Source organism: Stegostoma tigrinum, chromosome 23 (genome assembly GCF_030684315.1).
Source record: "Stegostoma tigrinum isolate sSteTig4 chromosome 23, sSteTig4.hap1, whole genome shotgun sequence".
NCBI lineage: Eukaryota > Metazoa > Chordata > Chondrichthyes > Orectolobiformes > Stegostomatidae > Stegostoma > Stegostoma tigrinum.
Window position 1 is genome coordinate 24,954,114 of NC_081376.1, and position 24,415 is coordinate 24,978,528.

Sequence of the window (24,415 nt, forward strand, 5' to 3'; positions counted from 1 at the left end):
TCTTTTAAAGATGTTTATTTTTGCAGTAATGAAACCAATCATGAAGATGCTGGAGAGCCGGACTGCTGACAGAGAAGCACAGGACTTTGTTAAGAAGATGAAGGAGCTAGAGGTGTCTCCGGATTAAATTCCAGCCAATTTGGAAAAAGTGATTGCAATATGTGAATATACATTAACATTCAGAATTTCAGAATGTCAAGTGTTGGAGTGCTTTGTTGTGATAATAGTAAAGCTATGCAGGAGCTCCTCAGCATTGGAACATTATTGATATGGTACTGTGGCTTCTCACTGTCACCAATATCGAAATACTGAAGTTGTACTGTAGCTCCTCAAACTTGTGCAATCCTTGAGCTACTCATCATTGTGGTGATATTGATTCAGTGTTGTAACCTCGTTGTCGTGGTGATACTGATCCAGTGCTGAAGCACGCACCATTGTGTAATTCACATGCTGTGCCGGACCTCTCATTGTGGGGACACAGATCCTGTGCCAACTCACCTCACCGTCGGTGTGATATGGATCTTGTGCTGCAGTGGTCACTCTTGTCCCACAATTTCTTCATACTCCTACTTATTACAAAAAAGCAATCCTGATTTTTGAGTTTTTTTTTAAAATTAAGTCTTATAACCCCTGTCTTTGCTCTTGTAAGTAGTACAGAGAAATGTTACACAGTTGTAATAATTTTGTCTCAGTTTCAATTTTTTTTGTAATTTATAATTTGGAAAACATTTAAAAGAATAACACAAAGTGAGGCATTCTCTCATTTTGTTTTCCCGATGAGGCTTAAAACTAAAGGTCCAATCTGTTTAGTTCAGTCCCATAAACATATCATCAGAATAGTAACTCTTCCCACTGCCTGGGCCAACATTTATCTTTAACTGGTCATTCAGTGCATTGCTCAAGGAGTCTTGATGTGTGCTAAAATGGCTACATAAGCAACTGTACTTTTAGTAGTTCATTGTACATGAGGTGCTGCAAGATCTTTTTCAAGATGTGCTATCTAGAGATCAGACTTTCGTTTCTTTATATATTTCTTAGGATGGTCCACAACATCTTTGATGGGACCATTTGCGTTTACTACAAATGTAAAATATCCGGAACATGGAATTTAGATGAATGGGATGACACTGGGAGAGATATTAGAAAACATGAATGGCATGATCATTAAAAATAATATTACCTGGTCATCATCTCTTATGGAATCCTGTCATGTGCCTCAATTCCCACATTACAACAGTGACTATACTTCAGAAGTATTTCACTGAATGTTATTCCCTTTGGAATATCTGTGTTTGTGAAAGCTAAATATCCAAGTTCTTCTGTTCTATTGAGTTAAGCATTGCATTCTATACAGATCTAACTTATAAATAATTTTATTATGTATCGTGTTTTTAGAAAGAAGGTCCATAAACAGGGAAGACTATTGCTTCCCCATTACATTCAGCTTCAAACCTTTGCACTGCTGATGGCTTTAATTGTTGGTTCCTCCTCTTTGCATGCTGTGTGGTCTCCTTTTAGACCAGAAACTTCTGCTGTACTCTCCTCATCAGATTCACTATTTTCATCTTCCCTCTCAGATTCATCATCATCGGTAATATCATCTTCTGTCTCCACAACTCTAGATAACAGAACAAGAAATAAATTATAAGAACTGTGAAAGTTTGAAATTCTGCAATGAAAACATAAAATGATGGAAAAATGCAGTAGGTCAGGAACTACCTTAAGATTAATATCACCCATTGTTATATAATTTAACCTGTGCTGTACATACCTTCAGTGTGTTTAAATGGAACAGTAAAACTTCTACTCTGTGCTGAAGCCTCTTGTTAATTGGACAGTGTAGAAAATTTAAACTTTTCATCCTCATGGTCAGTCTAAGACAATGTTTCTCTGAGATAAATGCAATTTTGAGTGGTGAAAATCTACCCAGAGCTGCTAAGCTCTTACAGGAGAGAAAACAATTGACACCAGTTTCCCATTATGGAAAAGTTAAAGACAAATAGAAGTGAAACAACTTTGCACTTGTTCCTGAACACATCCTGGTCTATCCTTATCTCTTTAGTCCTTTAACCTTACAGTTTAACAAATTTAGAGTTTTAAGATTAGAACATACAAAATGTGCCTGATGTTGTATTGTGCTTGCTGCAGAAAACTGTTTCCAGTTACTACACAATTTCAAAAGCATTTGTGAACATCTACAGATCAAACAATATCATTGATTTGTGCTTAGGACAAGGGGCTTGAAGTACATTAGTGTAAAAAGGAAAGGTTAATTTATGCTGCCAACCAGAAGGCACAATGCAACCTTTAAATAGCTTTATAAGATAAAGTGAAACTCATTGATAACTTCTGCTGTGCAAAGACAACAGCACATAATTGTACCTGTAACTTCATCTGACTTCTCGTCAGATAATTAACACTGTAGATTGTTGAACACAACACCACTAGCACCATACAGCTTGAAGCACAATGTGATGAGCCATGTCCATCAACCCCTCTACCTAACAGAATAGACACAGGAACCTCACTTCTACAAAATACAGGCTTCACCAGTTTTGCACGTAAAAGTATGTGACTGAGCTACTCAATTTGATTCCACTCTCAATGAGTTGTCTTCTAGGAAAACTCAAGTCCCAAATTTTGTACTCTCATTTTGTAAAGAGTTACAATGCCACTGGAAACCTGCTGACTGTGCGGTCACAGCACCACTAACAGGAGGTTAGCAACACTGCAGCACAAGACTGATTCTGTTTATTAAATTTTTCCCAGGACATGAAACACTTATGTTTCTAAATCCATTATAGTATAAAGCATTCTACTGGAAAGAACAGCCCATAGTAGAAGAATTAGCAGAGTTGACAAAATGCATGACTGAAATGGTCAGATTTAAGTAGGAGGCAAAATCAAAGGTAAAGAGAGTTCTCCAGAGGTAAGGGCTAAGCCCATGGAGGAAGGGACCTGGGTGTGGACCCAGTGAGGGGAAGAAGAGCAGCAGCTTGGACTGAGAGTCTGATAGGTGTATAAAGCTGTAGATTGTAGTCAGTAGGCAGGCTAAGGCCATGGGAACGCTATATGTGGTCAAACTACATCCATTCTACACCAAGCAGAAACAGGCTTAAATTGAACTCTCAAATAGTGTTCTGTGACAGCATCCTCTCCAACACATTTGATCATTCCAACCTCCTGCACCAATGACACTTCCCACTATTCAGCTTGGTAAAGACTCCCCACATTTGTTTTCCTGACCAGAATTTTACCAAACCATCTTCACCAACTAGCTCTCTTCTCACAGGTGGATTCACATGTAAACTGACAACACACAGTCTACATGTTTCAGCCCCTTCACTGTCCCAGTATCATCAGATTGCTTGTCCCATATAAAGTCTTGGGATGGGCCATAACTTCCTCCAACTAAAGAACAAAAACAGAAGTTGCTCCAAACGCTCAGCAGGTCCGGCAGCATCTGTGAAGAGAAATCGGAGTTAACGTTTCGGATCCTTTTTCCTCTGATTTCGCCTCAGATGCAGCCAGACCTGCTAATCTTTTCCAGCAACTTCTGATTTGTTGCTGATTTACAGCATCCACAGTTCTTCTGGTTCCTCCAACTAAATATTGACAAGTCTGGAAATACTGTCTTCAGTCCCCAAACAACTCGGTACCTTCAGCTGTCTGTACTAAAATCTGCTTCCTAAACCCTTCACATCCCTAACCCTTCAACTTTGACCACGCTTTTGATCATCTCTGATGTTTTTCTATCAGATACCAAAGTAGTTGATGACCATTATCAACAAGAAAGCTACTTTTTGTGGTTGGTTACCTGGAAAGGTGTACATATATTGTTGAAGGTGACAAAGCAGGTTGAGAAAGCAGTTAAAAAAGGCATAGATGATCTTATGCTTTATAATTATGAGAACAGAATACAAAAGCAAGAAAGCTACAATGAACCTTTGTAAAACATAACTTCAGCCTTAACTGGAGCACTGTGTACAATTCCAGACATCTGACTTTAGGAAGGATATGAATGCTTTAGAGAGGATGCGGAAAATAAAATGGAAATTGTTCCAAGGATGAGAGAATTCAGTAGTGTGCATACATTGGAGAAGCTAAAACTGGACTTGGTCTTCTCAGTGAACATAAGGTTGATAGGAGGTTGGTAGGAGGCGGTCAAAATCATGACGGTGTTAAAGGAAGTGAACACAGAAATTATTCTTATTGGTAGAAGGGTTTAGAACCAGAGGACACCAATATATAGCAAAGGAAGACATGAGGAAAAGCGTTCATTTTTAAATCCAATAAATTATTAGGATCTAGAACATACTGCCTCAAGGGTGTGGTGATGGCGTATTCAACTGTGGCTTTAAAAAGGATAATAAATACATACTTGAAGAGAAAGACAATTGCAAGATTGCAGGGGGAGAGAAGAGGAGGGGCTGGCTAAGTCGATCTTGTACAGAGCCAGAAAAACAAGCCATAAGGCCTCCTTCCCCATTGTAATCATTCTATAAGACAACGCCAGAAATATTCAGTCAGCATTAATGGAAAGGGACAGAATTAATACTTCAAATCACCCACCCTTTTTGGAACATAAATCCGATGGAAGGCCATCAATATGAAATGTTAACGGATTTTCTTCACAAATGCTCCCTGACCTACTGAATATTTGCAGTATTTTTTGTTTAGATTTCAGATTTCCAGCATCCGCAATATTTTACTTATGCAAGTTCTATAAAACTTTCATATTCAAAGGACATTCAGGTCACTGTAAACATTAAAGACACAATGAAGCTGTCAAGCAGACCGGTGAGATTGGTGGTTGAAAAACAAGCCAAAAGCTTGGTGGTTGAAGAATTATTAGTGGGAGCTGAATAAGGTGGCTTTGGTTTTCTCAATATTTGATGGTGAAAATGTAACTTAAAGTAAAAATAAACAATGTACAAACACTGAGATTTTACCTTCCAAGCTTGGGTCTATTGGGATTACAGAATTCTTTTCCCGAATCAACATCAAATGGATCTGAAAAATGAAACCTTCTGCAATTAGAGGACAAAAAACAGAACTTCAACCTTCATTCACTTTATATTCAGACAACACTCCTGAAATTAACTGTTTTCATTGGGTTCCAGGTTACACATAGGCTTTCTGATCTTCATTGTTAAGCCAAGCAACATCTTCTAGAACAGAATCAAGCTTAAATACCCTGTCAATGTTCAGTCTAAGTTCAAAATGGAAGGGCCTCTTAAGTATGGGTATCTGACAAGGAGCAAATACTTCAGGATAAGTTAGATACAAGATGAAATTTTACCCTCCTGCTCCTCTGGTTCTCTCACAGTAGCCAGCCACTCCTGTTCAACCTGTAGCACGTCTGCTTCACTCCTGGACGCACAATACTTCTCCAGCAATGCTTGATTCAACTGCAGAAATGTTTTCCCCCATTTGAATTTCTTTAGCAGAACCTCTGCCAGCTCCGGAAACCCTATTAGAATCAGACACTGTAATAAACATGAATCAACCTTTCCCACTTGAGATTTCCTTCAAACCCACCCTAGGGCTGTTACTCTGTCCTGGCCCCACCCAGCCTCAATTTTCATGCACAAAAAGAGCAGAAAATGAAAAGACTAGATTAAGCTGTTATTTTTTCCCACAGTCTAACAGTTTGCTCTGTACTTACTAATAAAATGCAAAAGGCAGGAGGACGTAGGGGTATTGCTGGATGCCATGAAATCAACAATCATTATAATTCATTGACAAATGGAGAGAACCTTTCAAAATAAAGAATGACTGACTGCATAAAACATTCTGATTTCAGTCACCACATCTCACCAAACCTACCTACGATACAGAAAGTGGCAGCAAATGCCTCAACACAGGAAAGCTTGCAGGGGCGTCCATAATTCACTGGGTTAGCAGCAATGAGATAAGGTAATAGCCTGGGGTGTCTTCCCCTCATTTTTGTGAACGGAGTGTCACCCAGTTTAGCCCAGGAGCAATCGATGACAGCCACACCACCTTGTGCCACGATCTCTCTGTAGAAAAAGTGTACATCGATTCATAAACATCAAAACAATATTACTTGCATTCCTCACTCATCAGCTTCTTGTCACCAGGAACAATCCCAAAGAGAAGGACTCAAATAGAAACGGTTTTTAATTTTGGGCAGAAAAGGATTTTACACTTAACCTAATGCATGCTGTACCTGTTGTGGGAGCGTTCACTAGGACACTGCAGATAGAGTTTAATTCAATATTTGTTTTATTTTATTCTACATCTGCCCTGGGAGCGTTGTGTCATTACAAAATACGGATGAATTAGAATTTACTCATATACATGAAACATTTAATATTAATTTTGTTACATACTTCTAGCTAACATACTCCTTCCTCATTTCTCAATCCAGATTCTTACTTTCAACAACTTTTATTTTATTCAACATTTTGCTTACCTATCAGTAGGGGAGACATATCTAGTTCCCATAGGAGTCAGAATTAGTCCACCGAATCTCTCACTGATACGCAAGTTGCGGACAAACCCTTTGCGAGCAAGCTTCCTGCCTGTACACCGTTTTGTGTCACAGTGTCCTAGTTCCCACATGGCCAGTGGACATGGGAACCGGAATGTGGAACACGACCCATCCTCAGAAATCCCATTATCAACAGCTGCAAATCAATCATTCCCACAGAATTTGTTACAGAACAAACATTAGCTCAATCAACAGTTAAGATGGCTTGTCAGGCTGAAGGATGTTTACAGGAATCTCAAAATTACCAACATTTGGTAAATATTAAACGTCAAGTTCACAGAATTTTCATTTTCAGTCTAGTTAATGTACAGATTGTGTTCCACTGTTCTAATGAGTTTTCAACCCGTAAGGAAGCAAGCATCCTACAGTTCAATCCTATCAGGAGCATTGATCATAGTACTATCAGTGAAAATAATGTCACGACACTATTAACACAAACATATACACAGTCATGATTAGAAGTGAGAGGGAATCCTTATCAAATGAGATTTTCCTGTATCCTGTTTTACAGACAGAGAAGGAATGAAATAGCCTCCTAGTTACAGGAATAGTGTCTAGACTTAGGCAGACCTAGTCTTTCTAGGGTAACAATCACTTACCTCGTAGAGCCTCATGAACATCTTCAGTGAATGACTCCAAGGAGCGCCCTTTCTGCTGATGATGAGCATCTTTCCATTTCAGAGCTGCTCGATCACTCTTCTGTGACTGTTTTTTCCGCCTCATTTGAACAAGGGTTACTGTGAAACTGTTAACAGCTAGGCCATGGTGCCTGACAGAAACAATTATAGTCAACCAAGCATTGTGTTAACTCAAATCTAAACAACTTTGATAAAACAATCAAAATTTCCAGAAGAGGAAATCTTTTTTGTGCTAGTTCTTCACTGGAGCAGAGCCAAATTAATCCCAATGAATGCCACTTTCATATCAAACTAATCCCACTGCGCCACTCTCACCCCTGCTAATCCCACCGCCTAATTTTTATCCCAAACCAACCTTACAGCTGTGATCTCATGAGAAACAAATCCTATGGACCCATTCTCAATTCAAGCTAATCCAACAGCCACATTCTCTCTTCTGAACGCTGTAATCCCTGTGTTTGGAAGATTCTGCTATCCTAAATGCTATTTTCAATCTAAGATTTGGCTTTCTTTTGGTATAAAGATATTCCTTCGCTATGATTACAGAAGGATTTTCAAAGGATTTTTGGGTAGAAACTTTCTCAAAATGCCTTCAATCAATAAGATTAATTGATTTTTAATTGCACCAAAGATGGCTGCAGTAGTATCATTTGTGCCAATTTTTTCCATGACCGAAATATTATTTTTGTGCTGAATTCATCACCACAATAAGATATATGCACTTTTCCTTTGTCTTAAATGCTGTATTTTCACAATTAAAATGAATAAAACTTCTTAGCTGCTGAACAAAACTTTAGTTTCTCATGAAGACAATTAAAATAATAAAGATTTAACTAACTTCGCTATTGGGATGTTGAAACTTGATTTTCATTCCAATGTTTTCAAATGATGCACTTTCATCTTGTCTCTGATGAATTTTCTTAACATGCATATTGATAAATTTTGCCATTCAATAAATGATCTGAAGCTGCTAAATGACTGCCAGTAATCTTAACTCTGCTTCTCAGCCAAGTAGTTTTGTGTTTTTTCCTCCAAGGTATCAAATTTGCTTTGGCTTCTTTTCACATGTGTTTGATCCCCTTCACTGCTTTGTGCTTTTACTGCTGACATAGTTTTCTTTTCCTTTAAAAATTTGTCCCCTCATTAGTGGCTGTAAAAGGCTTTTATTAACTTACAGTTGTCCTCACTTGTCTCTCTGCAGGAGATTTCTGTCCACAGATTTTTTCTTCACAGCAGCCGTTTAGTTCTATGGCCCTTCTGGTTGCCAGCCAGTCTAAACGCTGTAGCAATGATTTTTTTCAGAAAAGTGATTTTTGAGGTCTTCACTCTTTAAACAATTTCAGTTTTGTTTCTTGATCTTCACTATTGCCATGACTTTCTAGGCAGTGGATCTGCTTGCTGCCACTGTCTTTTGTTGTGTGGTTCTACGTCCACATCCGAGTTTTGGATTCAAGACAGACTGATCGAAAAGGCAAAATTGTTAGGTTAGACTTCTATAGAACAGTTTACTGCATATCCATACTAAATACAATAGCTATACATGATAACATGAGATATTTCAAGCTCTAACCTTACTGTTATATTGTCAAGACTATTCGCTACATGTGTCTAAATCTCTCGCTCATTTGCTATCTTCTAGCTATCGTTAAATTTCTGCCCACACAAGTGCTATTTATGCCCATTGGCAGGGCAGCTTGGTGAAATCACAGTTTGCTCCATGGTTCTAAAGTCTTTGCACACAGCCGCCAATCCAAATTCATTCCATTACCCTATTCTCAACCCCCAAAAAACCCCATCACACTACTCTCATCAGAAACTAATCCTGCTGCCCAATTCATCCTAATTCAAATGCCCCATTGTCTCCCCAACACCTGTCTCTTCCTGTTCGGAATTTATATTTAAAGTTTGGCTTTAACATTCCCCACAGGAATATTTTCAGATCTGCATTTCCAAAGGTGTGAATCTGTCCAGTGGACCCGAACCTACATGCTTCTCTACCCACTGCCACACAAGCCTCAGGGCTGTCCTTTGTCAAGTGACAGCAAGAAGGGCCCAGCCACACAGAAAAGAAAATGGGGCTGAATGAGAGTTTCCGTCCATGTGGCACAGATGAAGATCAGCCTTCTCTGCACCCTTTCACGTTTCATTTCCTACTCAATGCAGAGCAATAAGTAACCACATCAACGCCTCCTACCATTTATCATGAGCTTATGTCACGTCACAAAACTGGATATTACCACAATTATCCACCTTATTTCACCAGGTCTCACTGAATATCAAAGGATTTCCACTTTTTTTCCTCTATTGTAATTTTCTATACTACCAAAATAAATAACATCACTTTTTTTTACATAAATCACTCTGATTCCTGATCATTGGGCCTGTATAAAAGTCTTTATTGCCTCTTGAAAGTAGGGGTAAATTGTCGTGGCAGGCTTTATACTGGTTGAGGAACCTAAAAAAGTGGGCTAAGGGATTGTCAGTAATGATTTAAAAAGAAATTTCTTCAGTTAAAAGATTCTCTACTCTACAGCCTCGAGGCTTTAGACTTGTTAACTCCTGCTAACTTGAAAATATCCTGTTTATCCCTACTGTTCACTTCATGTTAAACAATACTCAATATTATTCACAATTCCCATTAGCTCTGATCATGCATGTCAACTTTTCACGTCACCTTCTGGAAACCCAAGTATATTACATCTAGTGGTCCTATTACTCAAAGCAACTCGTAATATCATTTTAAGCATCCTAACGAATTTGTCAAACACAACTTTCCTTTTGTATTCCACGTTGGCTCTGTCTGATCATTCTATGAATTTCTAACCGCACTTTTAAGACTTTCTTTAAAACATATCTCAGCATTTTCCAGTAGACTGAAGTTAAATAGATCTACAGTTTCTTTTTCTGTTTTCCTTCTCTTGAAGTTGCTAAATTGCGAGCTTCCAAATTGCTAGTATTGTTCTAGTATCTAAGACACTTCGGAAATGCATAATCGGGGCATTAACATCTGGGCGGCGATCTCATTACTCTCCTGAACAATGGGAATAGGAACAGGCCACCGGGATGTACCCAAGGTGTGAACCCAGATTAAGGAATGGACTCTTGGAGCAGGCCCTAGTACTGGTTCCAGTGGATGAGGCCCCGAACTCACAGCTTCATTCAGATTGAGTCCCTTCTTTTCCGGAAATGGTGAAAACTGAACCTTCACTTGGTGCACCGAGACAGCAAGACGTGCCGTTCCGGGTTACTCGGAAGTGGTAGCGTAGTTCCAGTTCCGGGTTACGTCGGTAAAGGACACGGGGAAGAGAGCCAGTAGTGTCTATGGCAATGGCCGGCTCAGGGCTATTAATGCTCTGGTTGCCGGGTGAGTGTCCCCATGCTTTCCGAGTTCTGAGCCCGGGACAAGCAGCCACCCATTCGGTCATGGGATGCTTCACCAGTGATCTTGGTCCCGCCGGAGGTGTCACTGGACAGTGCCTGGAGCGACAGCACCCCTTCTTCCCCCCCGGGGAATACCGACGGCAGCTTTGCCTTCTGCGCACCCCCCAGCGACTATTAACTAACTCACTGACTCTTGGATCTTCCTCCTCCGCGGGTTTAGGTCCACAGCGGGCAGAAACTGCCTTGAATTATTTTAATCATTGTCGTAACTCCAGCCTTTCAGATAATATGTGGTTGTACTTGTGCTTCTTTTTGCAGTTTTCATCGTCTCAGCTGGTAAAATGAAAATTGTGGATGAGCCGAACACTTATGGGTAAATACAATCATAGCTCAACTTAAAGGTTTAGGGCAGCAGTAAACAAGAGCACGAGAAGACATCGTGTAAATTTAATGCTATTAAGGAGTGACAATCTCCAACATTAGCTGCTTTCCATTCCAGGATTTTAAAGGAAGTAGATGACCACAATAACTCATGCCCGGGAATATGATCTTTCAAGGGTCTTTTAGTTCAGATACCATTCCTTTAGGTAGAAAACTGTGAATGTCACTCTGCACCCCAAAAGATAAGGGGGAGCTATAGATCAGTTTTCCTAACATCAATTGTCTGGAAATAACTGGACTTACAATTAAGATGTCTATAATTAAGGAGAGATTAATCAACAGCTTCAACTTTTTCAGGTGACTGAGAAAGTTAAGATTGATTTGTTAAAGATAAGTCATGCCTGATGAACCACGTTTTGTTTTGAAGAGGTGACCAAAGTAGCAGAGGGGAATACTTATGGATTTTATAAATATCTTTACTAGGTGGTAAAGGGAGTCTAGAGGTATTATCGCTGGTCTGTTAATCCAGAGGCCCAGATAATGTTCTGGCCACAGGTTCAAATCCCACTATGGTAATGGTGGAATTTGAATTCAATTAAAAAAGAGTCTGGAATTAAGAGTCTAATGCGATCATGAATTGTCAATTGTTGGAAAAACCCATCTGGTTCACTAATGCCCTTTAGGCATGTCTACAGGTAACTCCAAACCCATAGCAATGTGGTTGAGTCTTAACTGCTGTCTGGGCAATAAATGCTGCCTTCCCAGTGATGCTCTCATCCTGTGAATGAATTAAAAAAAGTTAATCTGTCAAGTGCTATGGTACAACTTCAGAGTAGATGGGACTTGAAGCTACGCCTTCTGGTCCAGAGTTAGGGATGCCACAAGACCCAAAGGCATCTAATCAAGTCCTTAATAGAACAATTAGCTAAATTTATAATACATAGAATTGAAGGAAGCAGTTGGTTGTTTGCTCGCCAAGCCAGTTGTTCTGTGATGTGCAGATGTTTCGTTACCATTCTAGGTAATATCATCAGTATGACTGCTAATCAAAACATTTTAGTTCTGCTCTGTTCCAAATTTATATGATCATCTGGTGTGGTAGGTCTTGTCACTCGGGGTACGGTCTTTTAGCAGTCTGTGTATGGGGTCTATTTCTTTGTGTTTGTTAATGAAGTCCCATGTTGAGAACCAAGCCTCCAGAAATTCCCTTGCATGTCTGGTGTTTAAACAGTCCTTGGATAAGCATATGGATAATGATGGGATAGTGTAGGGGGAGGGGCTAAGATTAGTTCACAGGTCGGCGCAACATCGAGGGCCGAAGAACAATACAGTGCAGAACAGGTTCTATGCAGTCTGATGTGGCTCTCTTAAATAAGAGTCTTAATTAAATTATGTGTGTTGGGGTGGTTGCTATTGAAGTTCAGGATTTGTTCAGTGTGTGGCCTTCCTGTATACTCGGGTCTGGAATTCACCCTGAGTTAGTCTCTCTACCATCATGTCTAAGAACAACAGGTGTTGTTTGCTGTTTACTTCCCCTCTGGTGAATTTTATGCTTGTGAAGATGTTAACAAGTTTGTGGGTTTTTTCTACTTTTATGCATTTGATTATTACAAATGTGTCATCCACATATCTTATTCACAGTTTTGGTTAGATTATAGAAAGGGCTGTACGTTCCAGTCCCTGCATCAATTCTTCTGCAGTGAGATCCGAGATGGGTAATCCCATCGGTGTGTCATTGAACATGAAGTGCATTGTGAGGCATAAATCTAGCAGTTTCAATAAGCTGTCCTTGCTGATGTTGCTGGTCCTTCTAATAGTATGGCTAGAGTCTGTCTGGCTAACAGTATGTCAGTGGACGTAAATAGTGCCATAATATTGAAGGAGATCACAATCTCGTCCACATCATTTTGTGTCCCTGAGCTGAGAGATATTCTTGGGCCGAATGGATCGAATGTGGGGATCTGCTAAACAGATGTTTAAGCGTCCGTTGTAATTCCCTTGCTAGCTTGAGTAGAGTTGTTTGGTAAGGAGACTATTGATCTGACTGGGATTCCAGATTTGTGTACCTTGGGGAGACCATAGAAGCAAGAGGTGTTTGAACCATCTGGTTTCATTCTGATGTAGTTGGTGTTAGTAATCTCTCCTGCATGTTTGAGTGTCTGGGTTATTTTGTTCTCTAGCTGTAGTGTGGGGTCTGACGCCACCTGTTGGTACGTGGCTGTATCTGCGAATAGTGCTAATACTTTCATGCTGTAGTCTGTTTTGTACAAAACAATGGTCATTTGTCCTTTGTCCACTGGTGGGATTGTGATGTTGTTATGCTTCAATCCTTCTCGGGTCTTTCTCTCTGCTGTGCTGAAGGTGCTCGATTTGTGTTCATGGTTAAGTTCTGGGACTACTGTTTGTCTGACAGCCCATTGAGTTTCTCAGTGAGTCCACTGGTTTTTAGTGTTGACTCTAGTGCTGCTAAGAAGTCTGTTTTACTCGCACCCTTGTGGTTGTAGTTAAGTCCGTGTAGCAGGACAGCTTTTCCTATACCCGAGTTATCTGTCGGGTAGGTTCGTTACCCCATGTGTCTGCTTTGTTCACATCTTCCTGGTGGATTAGTTGGGTTAGTTGGTCCAGTAGGCTATCTTCTCCTTTTTCCAGTATTGTTGGCCACTGGTTGGTAGAGTTCTGGTACAAGCATTTTTGGCACTCAATTTCCCATTCTTATCTAGGAGGTGGTTGTAGGCATCTGTGATATTCCCCATAGCATTCTGCGGGTATTTTGCTCTGCTATTCTTGCTTGTGCATTGTTCATTGGTGGTTTGTATTTTTTTGCTGCAAGGCAGTTCCTGCAACATTCATGTAAGAAATGTAGTTGTTCCTGGGCAGCGCTGTCGGATGGCATAGGTTTCCCTTCATCAGGCCTGTTTTAGCGTGTTGCATTACGTGATACACAGAATCCCATGCAGCAAGTGCAATAAACTTTGGAAAAACGGAGGAAACTGACAACCAAATGACAGTAAAAAGACATAACCAATATTCAGTTGTCTCGACACACACTGACAACATCAGTTCAGCTGGGACAAAGTGACTGTGCAGGGTAAAGCAAATGACAAATGTGCAAGGGAATTTCTGGAGGCCCGGTTCTCACATGGGACTCCATTAACAAACAGATAGAAATAGACCCTATATACAGACCACTTCTTCAGGAAAAAGTACTGGAAGTGTGAAAGACCCACCATAGCACAAGATGATATAAATTTGGAACGGAGCAAATACCAACACCTTGACTAGAGGTTGCACTGAAGATGTTGCCTAGAAATGGTAATGAAATGCTCACACCATGGAACAAGCAGCTCAGCGAACAAACAACTGCATCCACAACCTGAACAACAAATGTTCGCTCAGACCTTAAGAATTGAAGGAAAATTAATGACCTTTAGAAACTGACTAATTAGCAGGGTACAGAAAATAAGGCTATTGGTCAACTGACTCCAATTGATAAGGTGTGATTTGTGCTGTGGTTTCAACTATTTGCATTGTATTTATTAACAAATCAGATGATGGAATAGAAAGTAATGTTTCTAACTCTGCTGATGACACGTGCAGGTGATGTTGTAATTTTATGCGATCTGCACTGCTAACAGTTCTTAATAGAATAAGTGAATGAGGAAAGGTATAGTAAATGGACTTCAATGTAAGCAAGTGTAAGCTCATTATTTTTGACCTAAAGGTATGGAATAGAAGTATTTAAATGTGAAAAGTCAAACAGTGAAAGTCCAATGAGATGTGGGAGTCCAAGTCCACATCATTACAATATCATGAATAGTTACAAAAATACATTCAAAATGATTAATCAAATATTGGGGTTTTTCATGCTGAAGCTATAGAAACAGCCTGAGAACCACATGTGAAGTACAGAGCCATTATGGGCACTATACCTTGAAAGATTTATTGATTTCGGAGGGACTACAGAATGAATTAACCAGAATTATCATTAGCGCTCAAGAGTTAAATTACATGCAGGCTTAACAATATTGTTATACTCTTTTTGGAATTTAGAAACCATTAAGAGATGATAAGGAATTGAAGTTGGGATATGAAAGAGAAGAGTATAAATGGACATAAACTGTTTCTGCTGATTTGGAAACCTAGGTCTAGGCTGTGTAGTTTAAAAATTGGAGGTAGGTCTTTCAAAGTGAAATTAGGAAAACATTTCTACACACAAAGTATGGTGGATGTTTGACAGCCTCTTCCGCAAATGGCCAGTGATGCTTGATCTATTACTAATTATAGACCTGTGATTAATCAGATCTGTGTTAGCCAAAGGTAATAAAATATAATTGGAAAAAGGAAGGTGGGTGGAGTTAAGTCACAGATCAACCATGATTTCATTTAAAAGCAATGGAACAGGATTCAGAGTCAATATTATTACTTCCAATTCTATGTCACTGAACCTGGTACTCTAATCACAGATATTTCCAGAATGCACATGAGTAGTGAAACAGAATAAGTATTGGATTGGCAATTTGTGCACAGATTTAGGATTATGCCTAGGACCTTTCTGTTTTGTATGGTCCAAAAACAGAAATCCTTTCTGATCCACTGGTGTACTACGCTGATATGATTAATGAACTTGAGGCACATGACAAGTATGAAGTGAGTCTCATCCTAGCCTGTAACCTTTGCAGAAATCTGAAACTCACTGCACAGGTTGAACAAAAGTTTTGAATGGCCACATGCTTAAATAAAACATCTAATTAGTTCACCATAAATTTGAAAGAATAGTAACTTCAAGCATACAATATACCTTCAGCAGTACCTTCCAAATCAGTGATCCCTCTAGAAGGCCAGCTGATGCATGGGAACATCCCCACCTGCAGTTCCCTTCCAAGATACCTACTGTTCTGACTTGGCACTATATCGTAATTCCATCACTGGCTTAAGGTCAAATCCTGGAACTCTCTCTTTTTAAAAGTGCTTGGGTGTAGCAATCCAATGTGATTGCATAAGTTTAAGGACGCAGCTGACCACCACCATTTCAGAGCAATTAAGGATTGGCAACAAATGCTGGCCGAGCAACTCACATGCTGTGAAGTAATTTTCTTTTTTTAAAAAAAACTCTCAAAAGGACATTTCTCTTATAGAATGTGTATGGGAAACATAAAATGAGAAAATATGTATCTAATCCTTACTTTTTATTTTCAGGCTAAACAATCCTTTCCTGTCCCAAGTAAACAGACTTCAACCCAAAATTGACCCTGCTGCGATTTCAGGTAAGTAACTGCCAGGAGTCTTCCCTGCTGCAATTGGGCCGCTGAGGAGGCAGCTTGGTTATTTGACTGACAATGTCTGGTGATTAACTTTTCAGGGAAGGGGCTGACATGTTGATTTGCTCTGGATGAAAATGGGTCTATGACTCTACGTGTTTGTGTCAGAGTTCCTGGTTTGAGATATTGACTTTGCCAGTAGATGAATGAGGCAAGTGTGATTGCACAAAGGAAAGAAACTTTACTGAGGGGACGAGTTGATGAGAGTGTGATTGTTAGTGTCTTGTTCCAGTCAGGTATTAACTGCTTTATTTTAATCTAGGCCCTGCTCATCTGCACAGACTTGCTGGGAAATGCTTCAGCATGACTGAGTCTGTGTGAGTATCAATTTAACTTATTGCTGTAAATATATGCTGCATAAGAGGGTGGATTTGATTAGTGGCTCACCATAAAAGATTTTTAGTGATAAGGGAAACTGTATAAACAGTTGGTGTGACACCAGTTGAAGGAAGTCTTTGGGTAAGAAACTGCATCATGAGGGCAGAGTTAAAATAAGAAATATTTTTATGCAGCGAGTTGTTATAAGTTGGACCATGCTGCACAAAAGAGTGATGAAAGCAGATACGTTTAACTTTTATTAAAAGGGGCTGGTACATAGAATACACAGGGCAAAAACAAATCATTATGTTCCACTCAAACCTCTCCCCATACTATTTTGTTTGACTATCAGTCTTATCCTCTACTCCTTTCTCTGCCACGTGCTTATCTGGCTTCCCCTTAAATACAGTAGTCAGCTCAACTACTGTCTGTGTTAGAGAGTTTTATATTCTTGCTGCTCTCTTGATAAATGCTTTCCCTCAGAATTCCCTACTTGATTTTTCAATGGCTGTACTATTTTGGGGGAATATAATACACCCAAGCCTGTGCAGTGGTCACTAGTCACAGTCACAAAAGGGATCCCTATTTTATATCAGCAGCCTCTATATTTTTGTTTCTCATCAGAAGGAAAAGACGAACAACTCCATAAAAATCAATAATTCTAAAGACCCCTGTCGTATTTCACTCTGCAAGTTCACTCGTAGTGTTTCTTTAAAGGCCTTCTCATTGTTCACTATCCTTCCATATTTGGTATTCTCTGCAAATTTAGAAACTTCTTTTGATTCCACAATTTTAGATCAGAAATATAAATCTTAAATTTTGAACAGTCGTCCTAGCATTAATTGTTGAGGGACCTCATTTCTCCAGTGTAAATAGATATCTTTTTTGCCGACTTTTCTCTTTCAGTCACTTGATGTTCATTTTGCTACTTGGCCTAGCACCCTGTGGTTTGACCATATTCGTTAGTCTATCATGTACTTTTTATTGAATGTATTTTGGAAATCTAGATTACATCTGCAACATCACGTTTGTCTACTTTGATCTTGACAGAGAAAGTGTTCTAACAGCAGGAGTAAAACTAACTGGATAGTATTAAAATGATCTAATATAAGCATAATAGACCTTCTCCTACACTGTCTTATTCCATTGTTTTTATATCTTGTCCTGTTTTTTTTCCCCCCCAGATACAAGTATGAGTTCTGCCCCTTCCATAATGTCACTCAACACGAACAGACATTCCGCTGGAATGCTTATAGCGGGATTCTGGGGTATGTCCACCATTAGGAATTGAGTGGGAATGTGGTTGGGTGTGTGTGTGTGTGTGGGCAGAATCAGGTACAAGGAGAAACTTAAATAATAAAGTGTGGAGCTGGATGAACACAGCAGGCCAAGCAGCATGCTCCCGAGATGCTGCTTGGCCTGCTGTGTTCATCCAGCTCCACACTTTGTTATCTTGGATTCTCCAGCATCTGCAGTTCCCATTATCACAAGGAGAAACTTATTTGGTTTGGAACCGCACGCATACTGGCGATGTGTGTGAGAAGGTGCCACAGCAAAGATTACTACGCAGAATAAGAGCCCATGGTGTAAGTAACATAAAAGAATGGATAGAGCAATGGTTAGCAAACAGGTAAAAATGGACCATTTTCAGGTGGGCCAAATGCGACATAGGAGCATAGGAAGAGTAGCCCATTCAGCCTCTTAAGTACGTTCTGTCATTCTAAATCAAGTGCAGCATCACAGTGTCAGTGCTAGGGTCTCAAATATTCATAATTTATATTCATTCCTTGGTTGAATGTATGAATGCAAAATTTGTTCGTAATACAAAGGCAGGCAAATAAATTGTGAAGGGGACATATTCAGTTGCACAGAAATCGGCAAATGGGCGAGTATAACGTTGGACACTGAACTTGTACACTTTGGCAGGAAGAACAGAAAAGCAGCATGTTGTTATTTAAATGGAGAGATTAGGGCACCTCGGTTCATAAATCATCATAACTTATGTATAAGAAATAATTAGGAAGATAAACAGTAGCGTTGTCTTTTGTTGCAAGAGGAATAGAATGTTAGAGTTGGGGTGGGGCAGGTTTGGTGTAGTAGTAGAGCATTGGCAAGGTCTTATCTGGAGTACTTCACACAATTTTGGTCTCCATGTCTAAGAAAGCAAGTAAATGCATTACAGGCAGTTTTAGAGGTGAATTTGACTGATACCTGAGCTGGACTGATTATCTTGGGTTGGACAAGATGACCCTGTAAATTTTGATTTAAATCAACCGGCTCAGACATATTATGACTTGCTGTGGAGCAGGTGAAATTTAAATCTGGGCTTTCCAGGCCAGAGACAGAGACACTACTCTGGTGCCACAAGACCTTTTTCTGAGCTGGGTCTATGTCCATTTGGAGTTAAGATTAAGCAGTGATCTTATTGTGATATAAAACACAGATCTTGAGAGGATTTGACAAGGTAGATGCTCGTTGTATGTATTCATTTGTGGGAGAGACCAGAATTGAAAGAAACGGCTTCAACTAAAAGGGTCTTCCGTTTAAGACAGAAACTGGGAGATATCGTGTCTTTGGAATCATTGTCTCGAATGGTGGAGGCAGCTTCGTGAATGTTAAGACGGAGAATTTTTGATGTTCTTTTTAGGGAAGAATCTTATGGCGGCGGGGGGGAATATGGAGTTTAGGCCACAATCATATCAACAATAAAAATACGATACTGGAATAATTCAGCTGTTTCTTTCTCTACCACCACATCTGCTAATGGTTAAAGTTCAGTTATTCTTCATTGAAACTCTTCAGCCTTGTACTCTTCTTCAGCCATGATCTCGTTCAATGGTTAAATAGGTTTGAAGGGCTGAATGGCATTCTCCTGTTCCTAATTTTTATGTTCCTGACAATGCTTGCCCTATTTCACAGGCCGGATATTTTAAGTAGTACTCTCTCTTAAACATTTTTGCCCTATACAGAATAATGTACATCCAACGGCTATTATTCACCAATGAATAAACTAAACACGTAGTAAGTCTATGGGATAAGTCAACGGCAATTTATAGAAGGGGAAGGGTAAATATAAAAAAATTTAGATTTTAAGACCAATGGACTCAAGAAATGCACTAAGGACATAATGTGGAAAGAGACATAATAGGCTTGGGGAATATAAAGATATCATCATATTTTGAATAGTGTTTTGAATTCCACCAACCAGTTGTTGGATGAGTTTGTCCACTTCTACAGCCCAATCAAGTGTTCAGCGGTTGGGGTAAAATGGAAAATGGAGTTATTCTTCAAGGTGCAGAACAATGTTGGACTGAATCAGGATTAGGGTGCAATGGATAACAGCTGAATCTGACAGTTTGTGTTTTATAGAATATGGCAGGAATGGGAGATTGAGAACAACACGTTTGTGGGAATGTGGATGAAGGAAGGAGATTCCTGTGGTACCAAGAACAGACAAACCAAGGTACACAATCGCTGTTTTCCTATGCCCAGGCTCTTGACTCATTGGTAGTACAGTCAACATTCTTCCCCTCTAAACCTAAACAATATTTTACTACACCCTACTGCCAAGCTAATTACAACTCTTCCTCCAGATAGTTGGAATACAGACAGGGTGAGAGAGACTCGGGTGGTTTTAGTTCCAGCATTCCCAGTATCTATCTTGTTGGATCTGGTCTGTGTGGTGATTCATTTATGCTACCGATCATTTGGCAAGCAAGGATTTTCTTCCCCCAAATGTCAATGTGATACCAGTCTGTATCACATCATCTCACTGACCAGTTCCTGAGTCACTTTGGCAAACCATGAAATACCCACGTGGAAACTCATTTCTTTTCCACAGGTTCTTCTTAAATGTGGACCCAACCACAAATTGATCCACGTTTCCGAGCCCCACACTTGTATCTACTGGCTCAGTTTCGAGACGCCCCTGGTATGCCACCCCCATTCTTTACTGGGTGAGTAAGGAAAATGCAGCCATTTGCAGAGAGAATGTGGCTGTCTGTTAAGTGAAGAAATATTTGCCTCCCCACGCTCCATGAAAAACAGCTCCTGCGTATCGAAATGAGTCCGTGCAAAACACTTCAGAGTTTACAGGTGATTGCCAATACAATCAACCTCAACTCTCACTGGGCTTGGAAACACTGTTTTGGGAGTTGGTATGAACTGGGCAAGATTGGGTTTTCCTGGGCTATGATTAGAAGAGCACTTATTTGGTTTGAGTTGGGGGTGTGCAGGGGAAAATGTATGAGAAATGGGTTGTACAGTTTCTCCTCAGACTTATTTATTTTTGCAGTTTACCCAAATCTGAAGCAAGAGTTGCAGAATCAGTGGGACCAGGCAGAACAATCACTCTACGATGGCCTTATTACTCAGCAAGTAGGTTTGGTGAAGCCTGGGCCATTTTCATAAACATGCTGACGTGAATCTGCTGTTCACTGCCAAGGGGCATTGCATAATTCAAAAACCAGCCTCAAGTAGGGGTTGCTTTGTACCTCTTATTTTCTAGCCAAGAATACTGACCTACTTCATTTCTCCTTCAGGGCTATAGGAAGTTACTACAAGAGATATTTGAAAATGCAGGTTACCTAAAACCCACTGGAACAACACAGACTCAACAGGGGAAAGAGGAACAGAACCAGTCACGGGAGATTACCTTGGGCAGATGTAATGAGGTAAAGGAGAATTGGTGCTTGCTGATAGAGGGTTAATGGAAGGTGCAGGATGCAAACCTAGTTAGTGATGGGGTGTGATGTATTTTTTCCTTTAAATGGAGACAACTGTTTATTTTGTTTGGAAATTGAAAATTTATTCCAAACTTTGCTCAGAAAAAGGTAATGGTAGGTATGAAGTAAAGGATGAGTGGTGGTCTGTTCTCCGATGTGTTTCATTTGAAGTTTGAGCAAAAATTCAACCTATATCCACACCTTCTGTATTCAATGTAAGACTATCAATCATTTTAAAAAAGCTGAAACTTCAGGGCTGGTCATTCTAGAATCTGCCATCACGTTACTTATTTTGTTCACTGTGTCTCTTCCTAATTTAGGAACGAAATAAACTCTCAGTAGAGATCCAGAGACTGAAGGATCTACTGACCCATCACAACATATCTTTCTCGAAGCCAACTGGTCAGTATCATCTCTTAGCACATTCCTTTCTCACCACCAGCTGAACTACCAATGATGCAAGTAGTCACAATTGAATGTATAATTATACTATTTGCCTGGTATTTTCAGTGCCTGGTCCACTGATTTTAATTTCCTGCCCCTCAAGGCAATTTATAGCTCAGCCCCTCAAACCGTGCTGTCTGGCGATCTTACCCTGGTCCAAGCACTAGTTCTTGGTCTTCTCCTTTCTTTTCTTTCCATTCCATCACTTTTTCTGACTGGACTAGGGCAAGGAGTTGTGAAGGAAGACTAGGAGTTAGCAAAAGGGAGGTTTTTTTTTTTTTGCTTCCTGTACTATGGTTTTCACGTTGTCCGTTGTTCTTTCAGAGAGTGAAAATAACCCCACCATCATTGGACATCAAACTCCTAGGAGTAAAAAGCTGCGTGGAGATCTAGGGCTCCGGGATGACGTGCTATGATTGGTATCCAATGGATGGACATTTTAGTGAATTGTTCACTCTCCTCCATACCCATTCAAACATTTGCCTTTTTAGAAAAAACAAATTTCATTCACTGGAACATTTCTCATGCAGTTGATGCTTCTGCAAATCCTGCTTACATTAAATGTGGGGTTGGCAGAATTTTCTTTATTCCCTTTTGGATTGTATAATGAATTGTATTATTAAGTCAAGGAACTTTACCAGTTTAAGAGTTGAATAAATGTGGAGTTGATTCTAAATTTCCAGGTATAAAGTGTTATTCCCTAATTAGACCAGCAACAAGAAACATAATAATAGAAATGAAAATTGAAGGGACCCAAATTAATCTAAATTCAGTAGGAGTGGGAATGTACATACTGTAAGAAAGTGGGAGGGGTCTAAACTCCAACTGATCATCAGGAAAATGCCAGGCAGATAGAGAGGAGCTACTCGATTTTTAATTGGAAAGAATGTAGTAGAATCAACATTTCGCAACCACATACCTTGAATCAACAGCATGTCAGAAATTTAAAGTCACACCACTAACCTGCAGGGAGTGGGAAAGTTGTTTTAATTGGCCTAATGTATGGTCACACCAGGGCCTCTGACCCACTGTCTGTTGTTTTTCACCCCCACAGTCAACACTCTGCATTTCTCTGTTCAAAGCTGAATCCAGATTACAGTTGGACAAATAACACATGGCATAATTAAGTGAAAGTTAAGATTAAAGGGATCTTGATCAATGGGCTGATGAGTGGCAAATGGAGTTTAATTTGGATAAATGCAAATAATTGTACTTTGGTAAATCAAACAAAGGCAGGACATTATAGTTAATGGTTGGGCCCTGGCTAGTGTTGTAGCAGACAGACAGAGATTCAAGTACATCATTCTTTGAAGGTTTTATCACAGGTCGACAGGGTGGTTAAAAAGGTGTTTAGCATGCCTGCCTTCATTGTTCAGACCACTGAATATCGGAGTTGAGATGCTATTGTTGAAGTTGTACAGATTGTTGGTGAGGCCACTTTTGGAAAACTGTGTAGAGGTCTGGTTACCCTGCTACAGGAAGGATATTATTAAACTGGAAAAGGTTAAAAAAAAATGTCAAGATGTTGCTGCAACTGCAGTTCTGCTGTTATAAAAGGAGAAGCTGGAAATTTTTCTCCTGAACTGTAGGAAAGGGGGGGGGGGGGGGGGGGTGTCAAAACTAGGGAACATATGTGGGAGGGGTAAGATCTAAATAGACTTGAGCAACTTTTTCCTCACTAGTTTGTGTGGAATGAACGGTCAGAGGAAATGAAAGATACAGTTCCATGTAAAAGTCATTTACCTATCTAAATCAGTAGGAAAGGTTGAGGGATGAGACAAATGCAGGTAAGTGGGACTAGTTTTGGGAAACTGGTTGACACGGATAAGTTGGATAAAGGGTCCATTTCTGTGCAGTTTGACGAAGTTGCCACAGCACGTGTACGGCAGTGTGATTGCTACTGCTGTTTCTCAATCAGGGCTGCAGAACCAGCACTAATTACAACATTCCAACAGAAACTGAGCATGTCTAGGCTGAATTTTTCTCTTAAACTGCCAGAGACCCATTTCTGGTATGAAATTATACATCTTTTGGACAGGGAGGAGCAGCTGTGCCTGACGAATCATTCGTTGTGAAGCAGAAAAATGTCTCTCTTAGTCTTCAGAGACAGAACCTTAATTAAAGCTTCAGGATGGTGGATAGGTCCAGGGAAAAGCCCTTCCTTCTGTTTCTTAAAAAATAGAGATCCTATTCTCAATCATGTGATTATTTACCTCACTGAGCAATGTATTTACCTGCTACTCATATTTTGCACATAAATGATTAGCAGATTTTCAGCCACCTCTTCCTAATATTAGTACCTTTTAGCACATCATTTTTGTACCACACTGTACAACATTTCTCCATTGCATGTCCCTCAGTAACAACTTAATAATCCAGTTTGGCTGCGCATGGACTACAGCAATTCAAGGCCATAGCTGCTCCACCACCAAGGGCAAATAAATAGACAAGTGGCAAATGCTAGCCAACCAGCAATGCCTAGCACGTGCAAGTAGATTAACGACAGCTGAAAAATTAAACTGCATTTCTGGTTTATGGCTCTAGGTGAAATTATAACCTACAATCAGTCAGAAACAAAATAAGCACCAACGTAATCAAATGTCTACTTTTCAGCACCGGAATCAGTTTTACCAAAGTTCCAAGCTGCAGCTCTCGTCACAAATGATGGACTGTGTGCAAGATAGTTACCTGTAA

General features: G+C 39.8%; 3 protein-coding genes across 6 annotated transcripts in view; 2 read left to right on the forward strand and 1 right to left on the reverse strand.

The window, feature by feature from the left end:
• Window positions 1-1,534, forward strand: part of baiap3 (BAI1 associated protein 3) — a 91,056-nt gene extending 89,522 nt beyond the window's left edge. For both annotated transcript variants that reach the window (XM_048551853.2, XM_048551855.2), the window contains one exon: window positions 27-1,534. In XM_048551853.2, coding sequence (XP_048407810.1) covers window positions 27-127 — 101 coding nt within the window. In that variant the 3' untranslated portion in view covers window positions 128-1,534. The remainder of the gene's footprint in view (window positions 1-26) is intronic.
• On the reverse strand, window positions 1,358-10,410 carry tsr3 (TSR3 ribosome maturation factor). 2 transcript variants are annotated; one of them, XM_048551857.2, is made up of 8 exons: window positions 10,307-10,410; window positions 8,343-8,614; window positions 7,117-7,286; window positions 6,440-6,653; window positions 5,830-6,023; window positions 5,303-5,473; window positions 4,953-5,013; window positions 1,358-1,618 (listed from the first exon to the last, which is right to left on the reverse strand). In XM_048551857.2, exons 3-8 carry the CDS (start codon window positions 7,238-7,240, stop codon window positions 1,447-1,449), a joined length of 936 nt encoding a protein of 311 aa, XP_048407814.1. In that variant the 5' UTR covers window positions 7,241-7,286; window positions 8,343-8,614; window positions 10,307-10,410; the 3' UTR covers window positions 1,358-1,446. The 2 variants fall into 2 exon arrangements, with proteins under 2 accessions (XP_048407814.1, XP_048407813.1); XM_048551856.2 differs by having other exon boundaries at window positions 8,331-8,614.
• On the forward strand, window positions 10,395-22,397 carry gnptg (N-acetylglucosamine-1-phosphate transferase subunit gamma). 2 transcript variants are annotated; one of them, XM_048551858.2, is made up of 11 exons: window positions 10,395-10,519; window positions 10,855-10,909; window positions 16,114-16,181; window positions 16,498-16,552; window positions 17,738-17,821; window positions 19,923-20,016; window positions 20,395-20,509; window positions 20,848-20,930; window positions 21,095-21,226; window positions 21,598-21,679; window positions 22,046-22,397. In XM_048551858.2, exons 1-11 carry the CDS (start codon window positions 10,477-10,479, stop codon window positions 22,135-22,137), a joined length of 903 nt encoding a protein of 300 aa, XP_048407815.1. In that variant the 5' UTR covers window positions 10,395-10,476; the 3' UTR covers window positions 22,138-22,397. The 2 variants fall into 2 exon arrangements, with proteins under 2 accessions (XP_048407815.1, XP_048407816.1); XM_048551859.1 differs by lacking the exon at window positions 17,738-17,821.
• Window positions 22,398-24,415: the final 2,018 nt, after the last annotated feature.

Coding starts and splice junctions, on each gene's coding strand:
- tsr3 (XM_048551857.2), bottom strand. CDS start 7,240: ATGAGGCGGAAAAAACAGTCACAGAAGAGTGATCGAGCAGCTCTGAAA. Junction 5,474..5,829: donor TGCCACTTTCTGTATCGTAG/GTAGGTTTGGTG, acceptor TGATTCTAATAG/GGTTTCCGGAGCTGGCAGAG. Junction 5,014..5,302: donor AGAACCAGAGGAGCAGGAGG/GTAAAATTTCAT, acceptor TTCATTTTTCAG/ATCCATTTGATGTTGATTCG.
- gnptg (XM_048551858.2), top strand. CDS start 10,477: ATGGCAATGGCCGGCTCAGGGCTATTAATGCTCTGGTTGCCGG. Junction 20,017..20,394: donor CCAAGAACAGACAAACCAAG/GTACACAATCGC, acceptor TCTTTTCCACAG/GTTCTTCTTAAATGTGGACC. Junction 21,227..21,597: donor CCTTGGGCAGATGTAATGAG/GTAAAGGAGAAT, acceptor TTCCTAATTTAG/GAACGAAATAAACTCTCAGT.